Here is a 17,539-nt window from a genome sequence, read left to right on the forward strand (position 1 = left end):
GTGCAATGGGGGAGGTTTTAATTAATTCAATTTATTTATTTATTTTTATCAAAAACACTGCTCAAAAATATTTTAAACATAAGCTTTACATATGTGTTCATTACAGGGCTATTGTTTTGGTTTACATAAGCCTATTTGTTCATGAGTTGCTTCTGTCTTGTCCATGCCCCCAGCCAGAAGTAGGAAAGAATTCCAAATCTAAGTTGCAGTCTTAAAATTACGATATTTTGGAGTCTTCTGAAGGCACCATCACATCTTTTTAAGGACAATACGAAGGATGTGCTGCGCATGCGCCCTGTCCGCAGAGCAGAATCGTGGCTCTGTTAGCATCCAGAGCTAGCGGACTGGTTGGGGGGAACGCGGTGTGGAGGAAGGCGTCCTGCGCACTGTAGGCAGAAAGATATCGGCGACTTCAAATATCCCCAGCTAATCCTCGAGCTAACCATTATCCCTCCATGCTGTCCGCGAAAGGAAGATAACGGTAATAACCCTGCACTGCCACCAAAATTAGCCACCGTGCAAGACAGATTAAGGGGAAACTGCGTTTTGCGCGAGGAGTCTTCCTTTGAAGCAGCAGCAGTTTTCTGCTCGGAATATTAACAAAATATAGCTTCAACCTCAACCAACGTGACTTCTTGTGAGAATGAGGTTACCGAGGCATTTTGCGATGGAGGGAGACGGGAAGAAGATGGACCAAGCGCCTCCGTTCAGAAACCCTTTTGTGCACGTCTTGAAATTCACCCCTCTGGAGAAGGCAAAGGTAACGTTAATGTTTAAATTACGCTTACAGGCAAATGCTTTTCTCTGGTACACATACGTTAACATGCTGTTCTAGTAGTCTCTAGTACATTAACACCTCGGTGCGACACAGTGGAGAGGCTGTCACCATCATTTAACTTGGTTTTTCCTGACTGCATGTAGTCAGCTGAGCTAGTGTTAGCTAGCCAGCTAACTGTAACGTTAGCCATATACATGTTGCTTTCTTCCTCCTGTCTTGCTGCCTTTACTGCCTCGCTTTCATGCCGCTGGAGAGGGATGAGTCCCTTTTTAAATGGATTCTTTGCTCCATCTATGAAGTGTATTTCACATATGAGTGTGTAAAACATATACATCAACACCTCTCACTGAGGAATCCGCTAACAAACCATAAGGATTGAATAGCGTTACAGCAATTTGAGCATGGCCGCCTGTCTAGGATGGGCCTATAGCTTGTTGCTCTTTAATTGTCATCATTAGCTTTCAGAGACGATCATGTTGTGTGGTAGCTGTTACTAAGATGTCATTTGGTAGAAACATGCCTGTAGCAGCACACATGGTACCGTTTACTGGCTTCCCTTGCATTTTTTTCATGCTTTATTGCTTATCACTGTGCGTCCCTCTCAACCAGCAACCAACACGTGTGGCTGAGGAGGCTGGAGGATGGGATGGAAAACTGACAGTCATGTCCCCCTCCCATCTATAACTTAGATGTATTTCCCCCAGCTGTTAGAGTTCACAGGTTTCTGCTATTAACTGGCTGTTAAGATTTTATGGTTCTGCAGCATAAAGTAGACAAGCAGACCAGTTACCCATCACTGCTACTGATGATCAGATTTGCTTCAACCTTCCAGCCATTGGTTTTATATCATTGAGCTTCATTGCTCCAAAACTGTTAAAATGCATAATTGGGGATGCAGCCTGCAGAGATGTAACAAGACAGCAATTTAAAAGGCTTCTTAATCTCATTGTTATTGCACACCTGACATTTAAAATTGTCTTTTCGTGCAAATTTTGTAGCATGTGGCAGCGGGCACTGATGAAGGAAACCCCAAGTCATGTGTTCTTGTGAGCATAATATTATCTGGGGCTGCTTATAAATTTGGAGGCACATGTGGGACCTATGCAGTTCACCTCACATGACCTCTCTGAATACCTTAAATAGTTTGGGGTGTGTGTGTGTGTGTGTGTGTGTGTGTGTGTGTGTGTGTGTGTGTGTGTGTGTGTCAGCCCTGAGCCATGGGTTTGCATTAATCAGTGCACTGAGTAATAGATCCTGCTGTGTTGAAAGAAACATACATTGATACAGCAACGTAGGGATTTAGATGAGGTTTAAGAGACTTTTAGAAGCTGTGTCCCTGTTGAAAAAAACATAATATTTCATATCATGTTTAAGTACGAGGTAGCTGACATTCACACTGGAGAATAGTCTAATATGAAAGTATAAAAACGCCAGCATGCATTCTAAATTGTTCGATACAAGTGTATTGTTTGTGTACTCTTATCACCCATAGCTCCAAGATAAACAAATAAATTATTAAATCTTGGCAAAACTAGTTTGCTTCCTCTTTGTAAAGCTTCCAGATTTGAAATTGGCAGCAGCTCCCCAAAGTTTGATTGACGTCCAGTTGTGCTTTTTTTGTTTTGTTTTTTCCCTGTAAGAACAAAACAGTAAAGCACATTAATTTCTTGCTCAGGCTATTAAATGGTTATCATATAGATTGTTACATAGGGTATACCGTAAAGTATTAGTAAACATTGTGGAATTGGGACACAGCTGTGAGGTATTTTCAGTAACAGAGTTCAGTCCGATGGGAGAGCCTCGGTTTTGTGAATGGCGCTACTCTGGCATAGCAGGCATAAGCGAGTATCTTGTTACAAGTAAGAATAGTGACCTAGGGAGGTTCACACGTGTTCTTCCTGGCTCTTTTGATAGAACAGATAAAGGCAGAGTGTCAGGCGGATGCAAGCCAAGTGAATAAGCAGGTTATCAGTTTCTTTTAAGGCTAACATAATATCATATACGCTTGGCGCATATTTAGATCACCATACGTGGTGATTATGTGCAAATTACAGTAGCAGTTGCAGAATAATTAATTTTGACACGCTGTGCCAAAAATAAAAAGCCATATACTGCACACAACTCTCTTATTTTTCCCTTCAGTGGCATGTGCTTGGTAACAGAGCCTTTTCTTGCAGAAGTAAACACTAAGTTCTGTAACAAAAGTGGGCCATTAAATGATGAAAATGAGTTTCGTAGTTGTTCTGATGTAACTGAGAACAACTGTTTTCGGCATGTTGCCCTGGTCTTGCTTTCACATCCTCAGAAACATGAGGAAGACACAACCTGAACTGAAAAATTGAAGACTGGAGCAAAAAGCGACAGTTCTCTCTACCAGTTAACTAGCTGACAGGTAGATGGTCTCACAGAATCCTTTTATGGGTTCAAGTAGAAAAGGGATTGTTGTACATGCCCCTTGTCTATTGTGAAATTACAGTGATGAGTAACAGGCCGTTACTGAATAGCATGAGATGACTCAGGATTGTTTCACTAGCATCACAATTACTGTAATGACACCTATGCAAATAAGGTTTTTTTGTGTGTATTGCAGTAGTTGGTTGGAGGTGGATAGCATTGTCTTTTGATGAGCAAATCGGTTTTGGCATTTAGAAGATCCTCCATATTGCCCACTGATAGGGATTACAGATTATAATAGGAACAGATGAGTTTTCTTGGATTAACCCATGCCACAAGAATATGGTTGGTGTTAGACCATAAAGCTACATTACTGCCTGTAAGAGCAGGCTAAAGGCCTGAAAGCTAATTGGCTGTACCTGAATTAAAAGCGATCCTGTTTGCAACAAGCCAAATTGGCATTGTTCCTCACGGTTTAAGTTTGTGCAGTGTAACCCTACAACTGAGAGGAGCTGGGGACGTCTTTGCTAATCTGTGATTTTTTAGTTCTTCTGTGACAAAAAGGGTTGCTGTCCAGAAATGGCCGCACAAGTGACTGACTAGCTCTCGAATCTTGTAGCAACTGTGGAGACAGTAGGCTATACTGTAATTCAGTGGCATGACCTTTCAATCCATATAAAGATGCTCTTGCAGTTTTGCACCTTGGTGAGCTCATTAATCGATCTACAGAGCTGATTGGTTTAGACCTAATGTGAAAACTCATTGCAGTGTTTTTGTTAGAGTTTAGAAGCATCAGCAAACATTCCAACCGTAAAGCCTAAATGTTGGTATGGTGTTAGAAGACAAGCTACTAATGTTAAAGTTGATTTAATTCCAGGCTTAGGTTTGACACGCCCAGTTTCTTTGTGTCATTCATTGGGGAACCCCACAAAGACCCAAATCTGTTTTTGATCCTGCCAAAGCAGCCATGAGTCAATAGCTTATTCCCACACTATATAGATCAGTAATTCCGTGGATTGGCGTCATAAGTGGGCAACCGATTTGTTCCTCACCAGAATAGTCATGCATATTTATCAGACCGAATTTTAAGGCTCAGTTGGCTTAGTGTAAGGCCCAAGGTTGAAAAGGTTAACTCCCAGTACAGCAATTATAAGTATTTCTTGTTATTGAGACCTGAGGATGAGGTTAAAGCGAAGCCTAAAAGGTCTCCTATGAATTTGTCTCTTCTATTGTGTTGTATTAATTTTCATCATCCATTCCTTACTCCTTCAAAGTCATGAATGTATTACTATTTTTCCGCTTCTCACCACTACCTGAAGCAACGCCCACACCAACACAGATCCTTGCTTTTTTTCTTTTTTTTTTACAAAGTGCTATTTTTGGTCTGAGTGCCCACTAACAGTGGAGTGACTGGCATTGATCAGTAACTGTTGTGAACCCCTGCCCACAAACAACAATTATTCTTTGCAAAAGCACAGTAAAACATCACTGATGGCCCTCTTAAGTGGCCAGAATGAGGGGGGCATTCCACACTGTTGTTTTTCCATGCATATGGGCAAAATCTGTGTTTATATGCCCCACCACCACACACAACAACCTTACCAATGAGCTTGAGAAACTAAACGCTGTCCTGCCGCTTCTCTCTGACCTTAAACTACTACAATGATTGAAGAAGTGAAACATCTGCATTATAAAAACAGAAAGCTTGTACACAGGTAGATCTTCTTTTGCTTTCGTTAACATGACTTCCTTTCAAAGTGTGAATCAAGTCAAGAAAAGACAATAGCTCCTTTTACACTGCCAGATGTTTCTGCGAATGTTGGGCTGCGAGTGTTTATACACACAGTGGCGGAATGGCGAGTTGATCCGCGGGCGCCCTTTCCGCCTTGTAGGGTAGTCATATTGGCGGAACCTTTTTAATTTAAACAGACCGAGGTGGCCTTCCACAACGGGAGGGGCTGTTGAAGACTTGTGGGAGGAGCTGTTGATGACGCCGCATGTGCGACCAACTGGCGGTGGATAAACAGGAAACAGCTGATAGCAGGAATTAGCGAGCAGCTAGTAGCAAGAGGGAAACGCAAACCTGACAGACACTGTAAAGATGAGCAACTGGGGAGACGAGGAATTGCGCACCGAAGGACTGACCAGCTGCGACTTCCCTCCCACGTCACTGTTTACGTCACACGCTGAGCTACGGGTTTTGTTACTTGCTCGCGCCCCCCATTGCCCCGAAAAAGGCACATTCTGTAAAAACAAAAGTAGGTAGGTGGCATTTTGCTGCACTCCCCGATTTTGTTTTTATACAGCCAATGCTGAAAGAAGACTGATTGGGCTTTCCTGCAAATGTGCACAATTCCTGTTTAAAAAAGGCTATTGAGACATAGATCTGGTCACACTTTAAAGGGGGGGTAAATGGCTATCAGCTACATGATGGGTCATATTGGTTTGACAGTGTAGTCAGAATAAAGAATACACCCTTTATAGTACTTAAGTTAGTGTGAAACTCCAATGAAATGGTTGCTTGTGTTCGCACACACACAGTCCACTTTCCCAGTGTTTGGTTGCGTATTAATGGTTACAACTGCAGACAGGTTTCAACCTTGTAGGGTCTTGTTCATCAGTGCAGAGATAATAACACCAGACTGGTAACATCTGGTTTACAATCCACTGCAATCGCTGGTTTGCATTTTGATTCTAATATGGCTACACTGTGAGCACAAAGTAGAGTTCTGCTGTTTTAGACCAGTACTTGATTGTGATACCAAGAAGCCCAAGTTAATTTAGTATATTTACAGTGTTTTTACAATGTGGACCACTCTTGGCAGCTCCAATATAATTCCCAACTTGCATCAGCCCAAATGAATGTTTATTTTGTTCTCACATCCCCCTTTAAAGACTGAGACAAGCCTTTATTGCATGAATTTAAAGATGCCTTAGCACAATGCCTGAATTCACTCTAACCCCTAATGCCTTTACTTTAACTCTAAGTGACATTCATGCATTCTCATGCTTTGGGTCTGAATAAATCTTTTAACAAATGCATTATACAGTGGCTCTCAAGCATTCCCGGCAGGGCCCCTTTTATTATAGGGAAAAAGTACCAGTTGTTTGTTCTTTCGTGTGCAAAACTGTATGCTTAGTATTTGTATAAAAAGAGAACTGTGTGGTAGACATATTTAATTAATTCATGTATCTTAAGAGGATCTTGGGAAAGTAAACAGTTTGGAGGACTGTGAAAAGAGAAATAGAAATGAGGCTGGTGTGTCAATGTGATAACAGTGGTGGGATTGGTTTGTCATGTAATTTTTCGACTCACTGAAAATTGAGCAAAACAGATCTATAATGTAGATAATACCATCATAATGTAGACGCGAATATTTCTCCGATCAGCGTTATGTTTTTGGGAAAGATGACTAACCAGTCTCCATTTAGACTCCAACATTTGATTGCTGCTCATTGTCCGTAATTAAACAGGCAAGCTTTAAAATGATTGATTTAATCTGACCAAGCTGTCAGACAAGAACTCTCCCCAGATAAGATAGTGCAGACAGACTCCATGCTCCTGAGTTGTGGTTTGCTATCAAGACAAATATTGACAGAAGATAAGCGCTGCTATCAGGGAGTCATTAGAGGCTGTAAACAGTCACCATTACAAACTATGTAAGGTTTTGTCAGAACCTTTAAGAATCAAGAACATATGTTATATGTAGCATTTTCATGATTAGGATGTAAGCATATAAATAAGGGCCATATTGTGACCTGAGGGCAGACACAACATCTGATTTAAATTGTCTAACATAACACAGAGCTCTTTATGCAGGATCACTGGTGTTTCGGATTGCTAAGTTGCCATTGACCACTATGATCAGAGGCTGTGCTTCAGGCATGCTGCCCTGTGTACTGTATAGGAAGGGACAAACAGCTCTCAGCTTCATAATGCATTGGATGTTAAACTACATATGCTTTTTTTCCCTTTACACCAGATGCTAACAGTTAATTGGTTCTCATAAATTGAAGGCATCATTGTTTTCTGATGGGCTGTCTTTTATTTTGCTTCGGCAAAGAAGTAATACAATCAATTATGTTCTTGTCTCTTCCCTCCTGACAAAAAGTGCCAACCTGTCAGTCTGTTTTTAGAGTAAACTTTTTGTAAATGTTGTGATTTTTGGCTCTGACTTGTAGACAAAGCATTTATCGTAAAGCAAATGAAAAAAGTTGTCGAGTTGGTATTAACAAAGGCTAAATACTGCATAGACTTGGGTCCAGCTGAGACGTTAATGGTACCGAGATGACTGACAAAACATTACGGGTGTAAATCACAAGCAACAGCACAACTTGATATAGCGATTCTTCGGACAACAGTACAGTAGTTGCTAATATCACAAAGTCTGCTACAGTACGATTTCTGTTTGCTTCAATTCAGGGTCCTGCAATCATTATTAGTTGCTAACAGTCTTGTCTTTTTCCTGGTTGCTTGCCATTGTCTGCCTGGTGCTAGACTGTTAGCACTGTTTGAATGTTTCGGAAAGAGGTGTGCTTGAACAGAGGTGGTGACACAAAGGTATCTTAAAGGTGATGATACATATTGATGCTTTCACTTTACAGTGATCATATTTGTTCTATGATTCAGTGTATTGCTGCACTCATGCATAACATGTTGTTGTTTGATCTGTTTCTTTAACCCTTGTCTTCTTCTCTTGTCCCAAATCTCTTCCAGATTGCATTAATGACAGTCACACTGTTCCCCATCCGTCTACTCATAGCTGCATTCATGATGCTGTTGGCTTGGCCTTTTGCCTTCCTGGCCTCAGTAGGGCGCTCAGAGACCACCGTCGAACCCCAGTGCCTCTGGAGGAGGTGGGTGCTTTGTCACGCACTTGTGTGTCTGTCTGTTTGATGGTGAATTTCAGGAAGCACTATAATTCTTACAAACATGTTATTTACCACATCAGCAACAGTAGAATGCTATGGGCAGTGCATTCAGTATGAAGAAAATCACAAGGGTTGAAAATGCTACTTCAGTCAAGTTTTCAAACAGTTACACTAAAATGCCTTTTGCCTTTTTTGTGCAGGAGCATCTATTGATAAATTAATTGTAGCATTGGTTTCTAGTAGTCCTTCACGCCTATCTCACTTTATTCTGAGTAATTCTTAATCTTTGATAGTTCAGATGGCCCACCCTCTGTGTCAGTCTTACTCTCATTGCTCCTTGATTGTGCAATAGTTTATCAGATAAACCTCCACAGAAACTGCAGGACTCCTCTTTTTAACCACTTGTCTAAAACTAAAGACTGAAAATACCACCTCAAAGGTTAATTAACACGCAGTAGGGTTTCCCACACATTCATTTATTTATGGCGTACTGCCATAATATGAGCATTCGCCGCCACATATAAATTTTCTGTTTTTGGAGCTGCGTCTCTCTCTCGTAGCCGAGAATACTCTGGCCACAGACAGAGTAGCAGAGCACCAAGTGCAGTGAAAGTGAAACTTAACTGTCCGTCAATTTATATAGTTTTAGTTTAGTCTATTAATTTTCCAGCCCTACTTTTAGATGAAACTGGCTAAGTTCCCACGGAACAGAAAGTTTGCTTTCACTCACGTCTGCAGCAGCTACTTTTTATACCCATTGATGTGATCTGATCAGGTCTGATCGCTGCGACCACAGACTGATTAAAAGGAAGTCTAGAGTGTGATGGTCAAACAGTATGTTCCTCACTTCTCCGTCTCACAACTCAAACTCAGCAAACTGCTCCTGAGAAAGAGAATCGTTTGTGAAGTGGTCTGTCTATGCTGCGTTCATGGACCCGCAAAAACCAGAATGAACACAAAGGGACACTCACGTACACAGGGGAAAAAGGAAGGAAATAAAACAATAAACAGAAGGTTTGCTGATCAAGTATAGCTTAATCATTTATGTCAACTTTGTCATGTCATTGGACATATGCATCTGTCATATTTTCCAGTGTTATAGATTTTATGTCCATTTGCAGTTTGAAGGAAAAGTGCCCCTCACACTTGCATGCTCTTGTTTCCAGAGTGGTGGACATAATTCTGAAGATCATCATGCGGGTCATGTGGTTTGCGGGGGGTTTCCATTGGATGACCGTGAAAGGAAGAAGGGCACTGCCTGCAGAAGCACCCATCCTCACCCTGGCGCCCCACTCGTCTTACTTTGACGCCATCCCAGTCACTATGACAATGGCCTCAATTGTCATGAAGGCCGAGAGCAAGGATATACCTCTCTGGGGCAGTAAGTTACAAACACATACCAGGATGTATTATCGTTGTTACATCTATGACTATGGCCTAAATTGGAAGCGAGAGAACAGGTGCTCTAAGGAAATCTGAAAAAAAGTCATCTCATTCTCCATGACAGCGTTACAGAATCTTTTTCGACAAAGTACAGAGTCTCCATGCAAAGGCTCAGTTGTTACCCAAACTTGTTCAGTCACATGTGGGTACCAGGGGAAGGTTAAGTATATACAGTATGCGCCTTGTGTTGTGATGTGCTACTTTGTAAAGGGCAGGTCACAACAGCTTCTATGATTTTGCAGAGAGGATCGCCCAATCCACTTTGCAGCGTTGAAGTTCAGTACAGTTTAGCTTATGTTCACACAGCAGTGGTATACCATAAACATACATGCCAAAAATACACATGCCATGCTGTAGTATATATCCAAACATAGAAACATTGACTTGTCAACATTGACTCAGAGTTACTTCTGTAAACCATTATGACTTGTCAACCTTATGAGTCCTTATGACAATGTTAAACTCATAAAACCGTCCATGACACAAGGAAGCAAAAATTGAACTTTCTTGTCCAGATAAATGACCACACTCGGACTAGGAAAGGAAACAACACTCAGTGCTATGGATCTGAAGGCTTATGGTTCGACTATTCGACACAGTAGCCAATAATAACCATGAATGATTTTTGGTTTCAATCTGCTCTCGGTTCCTACCTTTCAATTAATAATTTTTGGGAATAGATATGTCAAATGAAATCATCCACCTGCTGTTAAAGGAGGACTTTATTATGACTTTGTTGTAACACTACTGCCAGTGATGGATCCCACAAAGCAGCAGGACCATCCAGATAGCTAACTGGAGCACCAAACAATACTGACTGCTCAGTTGCAGTCAGGACACGAGTGTAACAGCAGATCCCATTAACTAGCTTATAAGTTCAGTTACCTTTCCAGTTGCCAGTTTAGGCATTTGTTCTCATGCCCCTGGCAGCAGGACATGCAGTAAAAGGCCTAGGTGTGTGTTATTTTAGCCGCACTCTCTCCTCCTCCTGCTCTGCCTACAAAGTTGGTAATTAGCCACTTAGCTACCTCCAGACTGAGCGCAGCTCGCCAAGTTACTGCAGCCTTACTTGATTGTATTACAGGAATGAAACCTTAATGTGAACACCTTTGCTCATAAGCAAAGTGTCATTATTTGTAGCGTGATGTTTGGAAGAAGCCTGAGTAGCATTAGCAATGGTTAACATTTCAGGTTTCATTTATAGTATTATTTTTGGTTAAAGGTATCCGCTAATGGTTCAACTGTAGTTTGACTAGTCATGCTGGCCTTGTGGTAGGAACCAGGCACCAATGCCTGGCCAAGCAAGTGGAATCCAGAATAGGCATTAAGACCTGATCAGCCATGGTGACGTGTGTAGAGTGACTCTCTGGGTACCAGCTAGAGGCCTAATCCCTTCCTGTCGGCAGACAGCTCACAGTTGGAATCAGTTTCTTCTCCTCATGGCCTCACTTCATTCGTTCCTCATGTTGAGTTAACCCCACTCCCTGACTTGTGTGTTTCTCTTTCTATTTGACTCTGTCTCAGGGCTACTGGAAAACATTGCTTTTGCTAACTTTGTATTTTTGGTATTATTAGAGATGGGATGTAAAGGAAAATGCTTCCACCATCTACCCACCCCCTTGCAAATCTAACTTAGAATGTTACCACCCAGTTTTTGTCTGATCACAGTTCCTCTTTCATTTTCTTCTACATTGTTCTTTTGTAGTTCATCTATGCTTTACAGTTTTCACATGATGGGGACGCCCGCAATCTTTGCTCTGCAAATTGTACACTATGCAAATATATTTCAGTTGAGTTCTCCCCTCATCATGCACAGCTTTCTGTTAACTGCATTACACTCTGTGTGACCTTTAAGACCGTTCTCTCGGTCTCAATTAAGTCGCTGTGCTACAGGAAGTGAAATTGACAGTAGTGGTGTCACTTCGGTGAGAAACCTTTTCTCAGGTTGCTACATTGTTCTTCAGAAAAATGGAGGTTGAATAGTGGTGAATGGACTATGGTGTGTAAGGTTATTTCAAACATTCAGAGTTAGAAATCTGTGTGTTTCAGTGGTGTGTTTGTTGTAAAATAGTCAGACTTTTTGAAGCAAATACAGTTTGGCTGTGTGGCAAATATCACAATACAAATCATGTTTTTGTCGTGTCAGTATCAATCATGCTTTTTGAAATAACACTGTAGCTGCCACTACGTCACACCTCGCCTGTAATCAGAGGGGGAAGCCAGAATCTGTCTTGCGTTCATGATTAACATGTGAGACTCATCTGACTTATGAAACCAGCGTCAAGGAACACATGATTCTGTGTCAAGTGTAGAAAATACAGCATCTAAGTTAACATTTGTGGTGATGCTTTGCCTTCACCAACAGATGTTTCTGGTAGCTATACAGATAACAGGCTTTTTATTCATCTGTGTTTTACAGTTACATGGATGTCACAGAAACAGAGAGGAATGTTTCAGGACAATCACATTCCTCCACTCTTCACCACTGTGCATCACTGTTGCAAAGTGATTTGGATTTAAGTGCTGTGTTTATGGACACCATTAGAGTTGTGGTTGATGTAAGGAGGAACTACGCTCTCTTCTCTTGCTGGCTTTTCTTAGCCTGTACAGTCAAGTGTTTGTGCCACCAGGTGTAGCAGATTGTTTTAAAGATGTGATCATGATGTAAAAAGCAATACTATCTACCATATTTGGCAATACAGACATATCCTGTATTATAGAGGTTAAGTGAAAATGAAGGTGTGACTGACTTCTTGCACATTTTACAAATTCCAGTTAGAACCACAACTCATAGTTCCCCTTTCTCACCCCACTAAACACCTAAATGCAGTAGATACAGATAATGCAGAGGAGCTTTAGTTGCTCAGCTGTCAGAGGAAATAAAAAAAGAATAACTGTTTCTGTACTCATTTGCATTTTCTCCACTCTGTGTCTGCTTTCTTGCTCCCAGCTTTGATTAAGTACATCAGGCCAGTGTTTGTATCACGGTCAGACCAGGACTCGAGAAAAAAGACTGTGGAGGAGATCAAACGCAGAGCCCACTCTGGAGGGGAATGGCCTCAGGTAAACGGATGGAAAGTCTTGCGCACACTTTGTGAGCCTACATACATAACAGCACCTGATTTTAACTATAACAGACTTTATTTGGAATTTTTTCTCACATCTGTGCCTAATGGCGAACGGCAATATCAGGCAACAGTTATTGTGGCCATTTTAAACTTAAATGATTTACTGACTTTAATGAATCCAAGTTTAAAAACAAATATGTCTGTAGAAAAATACAGTTTATCTACAAAAACACCCTTAAGTTTACAACTGTAACCTCCATTCTCTGATAGCATGACTGACATAGGATATACTCCATGGTGAAATACTGAGCAAATACTTCAAAATAAGATGGACATTACTGAAAAACACAACAGAAAATGGCCATTTGGCCAGTAAATCTAGCGTTACAGAAAACACAGCTATAACTAATTTCCTATCTGCCTTACAGCAACTTAAATATAATGCACGCTAATGTTTCTCCTTTGTAACATTTCCAAAATGCTTCTCCTTGCTGTTTAGGATATGTCCGCTTTTTATAATGTGTGAACCATTTCTTCTTTCCTACAGATTATGATATTTCCAGAGGGAACATGCACCAATAGATCCTGCCTAATCACCTTTAAGCCAGGTAAAGCTCTCCCGTCATCATTTTTTTTTCTTATTCAGCTTTCCTTCCCTTTTTACCTTCCCTTCCTTTGAAGTCATGCTGCCAGCTCGTGTGAATGCGCTAATATTTCATACTTAACCGAGTGGGCATATTGACACATTATTTAAATTAAATTACACATTGAATTAATGTCCGGTTTATCTTTAAGTGTGATGTGTGGTCTCAGTCGTCGAGGAACAAGGCTGGAATTTGAATTATGGTGTGAAAGTGTAAAGGTTGTGTATGCAACAGAGCATTAATATGGCTGCACACCACTATGTGCTATGTACATTTGTAGTAGAGTAACGGCATCCTGAGCAGAGAATGAAGTCACACTACCTCTCTGTGTGTGTTGTAATCTGAGTTTCACCATGCTTTGTTTTGGGAGATGATTTGGCTGTGCATTCATGTAAGAGCATGTGTGTATCCCACTGGCAAACTCATTGCTTGCTGCTTCGAACTGTGCTTATTCAGCAGTTGCGGCTGATATCAGGGTGGCAATGTCATGGAGTGAGTAGCGCCCACCCTCTGGTTCCCCCTTAATTAACACTGTTGGCTCTGTCAGCTCTGTTGATATTGTTTAGCTCTGTTTATGAAGTTAGCACTGTCAGCTGCTACCTGCTGGCTCTGCCTCCTCTATGTTGAGATTCATGTCCAGACAACTCATACACTCGGAACATTGCAGAGAGCCCATTTGAATCTAAGTTTAACCCTGACATTTGCCTTGCAACTGTGATTTTCTGGAAAACAAACATCTCTGATATGCAAATAAGTAATATTTTTGAAATAGGGTTTGGTAATTGGCTGTATCTGTGGCTGATGGACTTAACTCGGCAGATGGTTAAATCGCCATATTATGTATATTTCTGCATTTGTCACTGTGGTGTTTTTGTAATTATCAAGTGCACTTTTTCAAACATACTACTGATATTCTAATGTGTATGTGCCCTTGTTTTCTACCCAATGAATTGTTTATGCAGATCTGTCAAATTGAAATCTTTCTTACTCTTGCAGGGGCCTTCATCCCAGCCGTACCAGTGCAACCTGTCGTGATTCGTTACCCTAACAAACTGGTAAGATTATTTATAGATACATTACTTACACAGCTTAGTGGCACAGTTATTTTTACAAAAAAGATTGTGAGTGACTCTCCACCTATCTTCTTAATCGCAGCTTAGCATTGTGATAAATTGCAAACATGATCGGTCTAACGCTGGTTTCTCTGAACATCAATCAGTGACCTGCTCACCTCATCTATTCCCATCAGCAATCTTATGAAGTCTATTCTTCAAGTACATGTAGCAGATAGTAGTACTAAGAGAATGTATCAGGTATCCCAACTGTGTCAACATACGATAAGTGCATGTTATTTAAAGTATAAAGTAAAAGCATAATTGTGGCAGTGGTAAGAGATTAAATTACATGAAATGCTTGCAATGCTAAAATCTTAGCGCTCTGTGTTAGCTCTACGAGGCATTTGCATGGCCCATGTTGTGTGTGACTGTATGTATACTATGTATGCCCTGTAGCCGGCTTGGCACTTTACCAGAGTCTCACTCAGTGGGTAGGTAAAGATCTTGCCGGTCACGTGGTGGGAAGAAAGATATTGTAGATATATATAGTATCATGAAGGAGAAAATGTTCTGTGTAATGCAGAAAGATTAGCAAACTCAGCAGAATCCTGCATGGTGCTGTGAAATTATCCTTAAGTCAGTGCTTGATGTCGTGGTCATATAGTGTAATTTTTTGAGATTGTTATGCTCTAACAGAACTAGTTCCTATAATGTGTTATCTTACCTTGTCAGAAATCATAAGTGCAACGCTCCACGGCTACAGTCCACAGATGTTATGTGGGTCTGTCTTAAAGGCTTTGTAATCTTATGAGTATAGTAGTTATGCAGATACAACGTGCTGAGGGCATATGGGACTCGCGGCCACGACAGCAATGACTTTATTATTTTGTTTTATTTGTGAATCAATAATTTACATCTGTTTATTTAATTTATGATTCAAATTTACATGACATTGTGCTTCACAAACAGCCCATGGCAATAATGATATAAGCTTTCATTGGGAAAGAAGTGAGTTTGCCCTGTTTAAGTTCTTGATGCTAAGACGAGTTTGTCAATTAACTAATTTGTGGCTGACTCTGTTGAATAATGGACTTTTGATTCACCTACTGGTAGTCCAAAGAGGCTGATTTAGCTGAAGTCTTTTAAGTCCGGTTATGAGAAGGAGTCGGTGAAGCATGCAGAGCCACTGAAAGCTTCACTGGGAATCTGGCTAATCACGATATGACTCAGAAGGCAAATCCAATGCATTGCTCAGGCTTGTTGTTAGTGAGGCTGCATGAGGAAAACTAACTGAGGACATCGTGAGAAGGAGTTGTTAGGGGATCTCATAAATCCAGTAAACCTGCGCTGTCTTCTGCAGAAGGAGGTAATAGTTAGATGTTCTGCAATATTTGAGGTCAGTTGCAGAAATCACGAATGTATTTGCAGAACTTGGGTGTTGTCAGTTCTGTAAGTGTGGTTAGACTATTGTAATCAAAGGAGTCACATGGTTAACACATAATGAGTGTGTAAAAAAAGAAATAAAAAAAGATTTTGTGGAGTCACTGTATTAACATGCTTTTTAGTAACTTTGCGCTTTTTGCAGTAACCTGATTTTGGAAATGTCTGTGTAAGCGGGACATTTAAACCTGGTTAACATAAGTACATCCCTGTTTAGGAAACCTGAGTAGAGTTTGGCCATGTCCACCCTGGGCTTGGATTTTTCATGTCCACATTTGTATTTGAAATAACTCAAAGTTAAAGATGAACAACACTCATTTTCAGAATACATCCATGTTTTTCCAATGGTCCAAAAATATTAGCATACATGATCAAGTCTCTCTGTAAATCCAAAAACTAGAGTGCTAAAACTCCAGCTTTGTGATGTCATAGGGTATAAAGTCTGTAACTGCTCCAATCAGACAATTGGGTAGGATGTTATAGATGACATTAAGAGCACCCAGGGGATTATTCTGAGTATATGGGTACATTGTCTGTCTTAGAATGAAGGACACTTGAACAGAATAAAGCTCATTTGCGTATAAAAAAAGATAACAAACATTCTGTGGGTCTGAAACATCAGGCGCTCATCCATTGTCAATGACAATGTATGTCAATTGTCACGCTTTCTACTTGATGACATCACAAGTTGGAGACTTAAGCTGTGTTCAGAGGGCTTGGAGGTTTCCGAGGACGTGACGTGAAAAGCCCGGAAAAGCCCCTACTTCCGCAAAAAGTGCATTCATCGCCTCACATCGGACCTTGGACGTAAACAAACACAGCTGTACAAGGCTATCTTTGCTGTAGCCCAATGGAGCTGGGCTGATGTTGTTAGCCTTTTTGGCTAAATGAAGAGGTCAGAGACGTTTTGCTAATGTATGGTGTTGGCAATATTACCAATTCTGCGTATAATTATACACGGAATGTTCAAATTACGTGTAGCAGTGGAGAATTTGCTTAAAGACGTCTTTGAGATGTATTTTTTTTACATAAGAAAATTATCTGACTCGCCGGTAGCGAAGGGGGCCGCCATTGCTGTAATGTCATGCCACGTCAACTCAGGGTCCTCGGGTTGCAACACTTCCGCACGATGTTCCGCGCGAAAAATTCTGCTCCGATCACGTGTTCGAAGCACTTTTCCCCCGAGTTAATGGTCGGGACCTCGGAACCTCGGACCTTATGAACGCCGCTAAACTTCTCTGGTTTCTGGCTTTGAGAAAGAGCAGCTCATGTTCATAAAATATTGATTGAATTGTCCCAGGCCCTGGAAATAACATCGTTTTTGGATCAGACAAAAGAAGAAATGGGAAGTGATTTTGTGGCATAACCTGATTAGGGCTGCAGCTATGGATTATTTTAGTGATCAAGTATTCTACTAATTTTTCTATCGATGAATGGAGTGATCGGATAAGAGACTACTTTACCAGGTGGAGAGTAGGGCTGCAGCTAACGATTGTTTTCATTGTCGACTAACCTGTCGATTATTTCTTCGAATAGTCGACTAATCATTTTATCGAAAAATGTTGAAAAATGTCGGTCTGTCTCCAAAATTATGTCATCTAATGTCTTGTTTCATACTCACACCAAAGGGTTTTAGTTCACCATCATGGGAGAGTGCGTGAAGCTGCCAATATTTGAACATAAAAAGCTGCAATAGGAGTATTTTAGGGTACTTTTATAGTACTTTTATATGAAAAATGACTCAAACCGATTAGTCGACTACTAAAATAGTCACTGATTATTTTGATAGTCAATTAGTCATCGATTAGTTGACTAATCGTGGCAGCCCTAGTGGAGAGTGAGTTG

At 40.8% G+C, this 17,539-nt stretch overlaps 1 protein-coding gene across 1 annotated transcript in view; it reads left to right on the forward strand.

Moving 5' to 3' along the window:
* Nucleotides 1-310: 310 nt before the first annotated feature.
* Nucleotides 311-17,539, forward strand: part of LOC126391969 (lysophosphatidylcholine acyltransferase 1) — a 28,802-nt gene continuing 11,573 nt past the window's right edge. The window contains exons 1-6 of the mRNA XM_050047025.1: nt 311-760; nt 7,890-8,029; nt 9,211-9,425; nt 12,438-12,550; nt 13,103-13,163; nt 14,196-14,254. Coding sequence (XP_049902982.1) covers nt 644-760; nt 7,890-8,029; nt 9,211-9,425; nt 12,438-12,550; nt 13,103-13,163; nt 14,196-14,254 — 705 coding nt within the window. The 5' untranslated portion in view covers nt 311-643. The remainder of the gene's footprint in view (nt 761-7,889; nt 8,030-9,210; nt 9,426-12,437; nt 12,551-13,102; nt 13,164-14,195; nt 14,255-17,539) is intronic.

The sequence above is a fragment of the Epinephelus moara genome, chromosome 6 (assembly GCF_006386435.1).
Source record: "Epinephelus moara isolate mb chromosome 6, YSFRI_EMoa_1.0, whole genome shotgun sequence".
Taxonomy (NCBI): Eukaryota; Metazoa; Chordata; class Actinopteri; order Perciformes; family Serranidae; genus Epinephelus; species Epinephelus moara.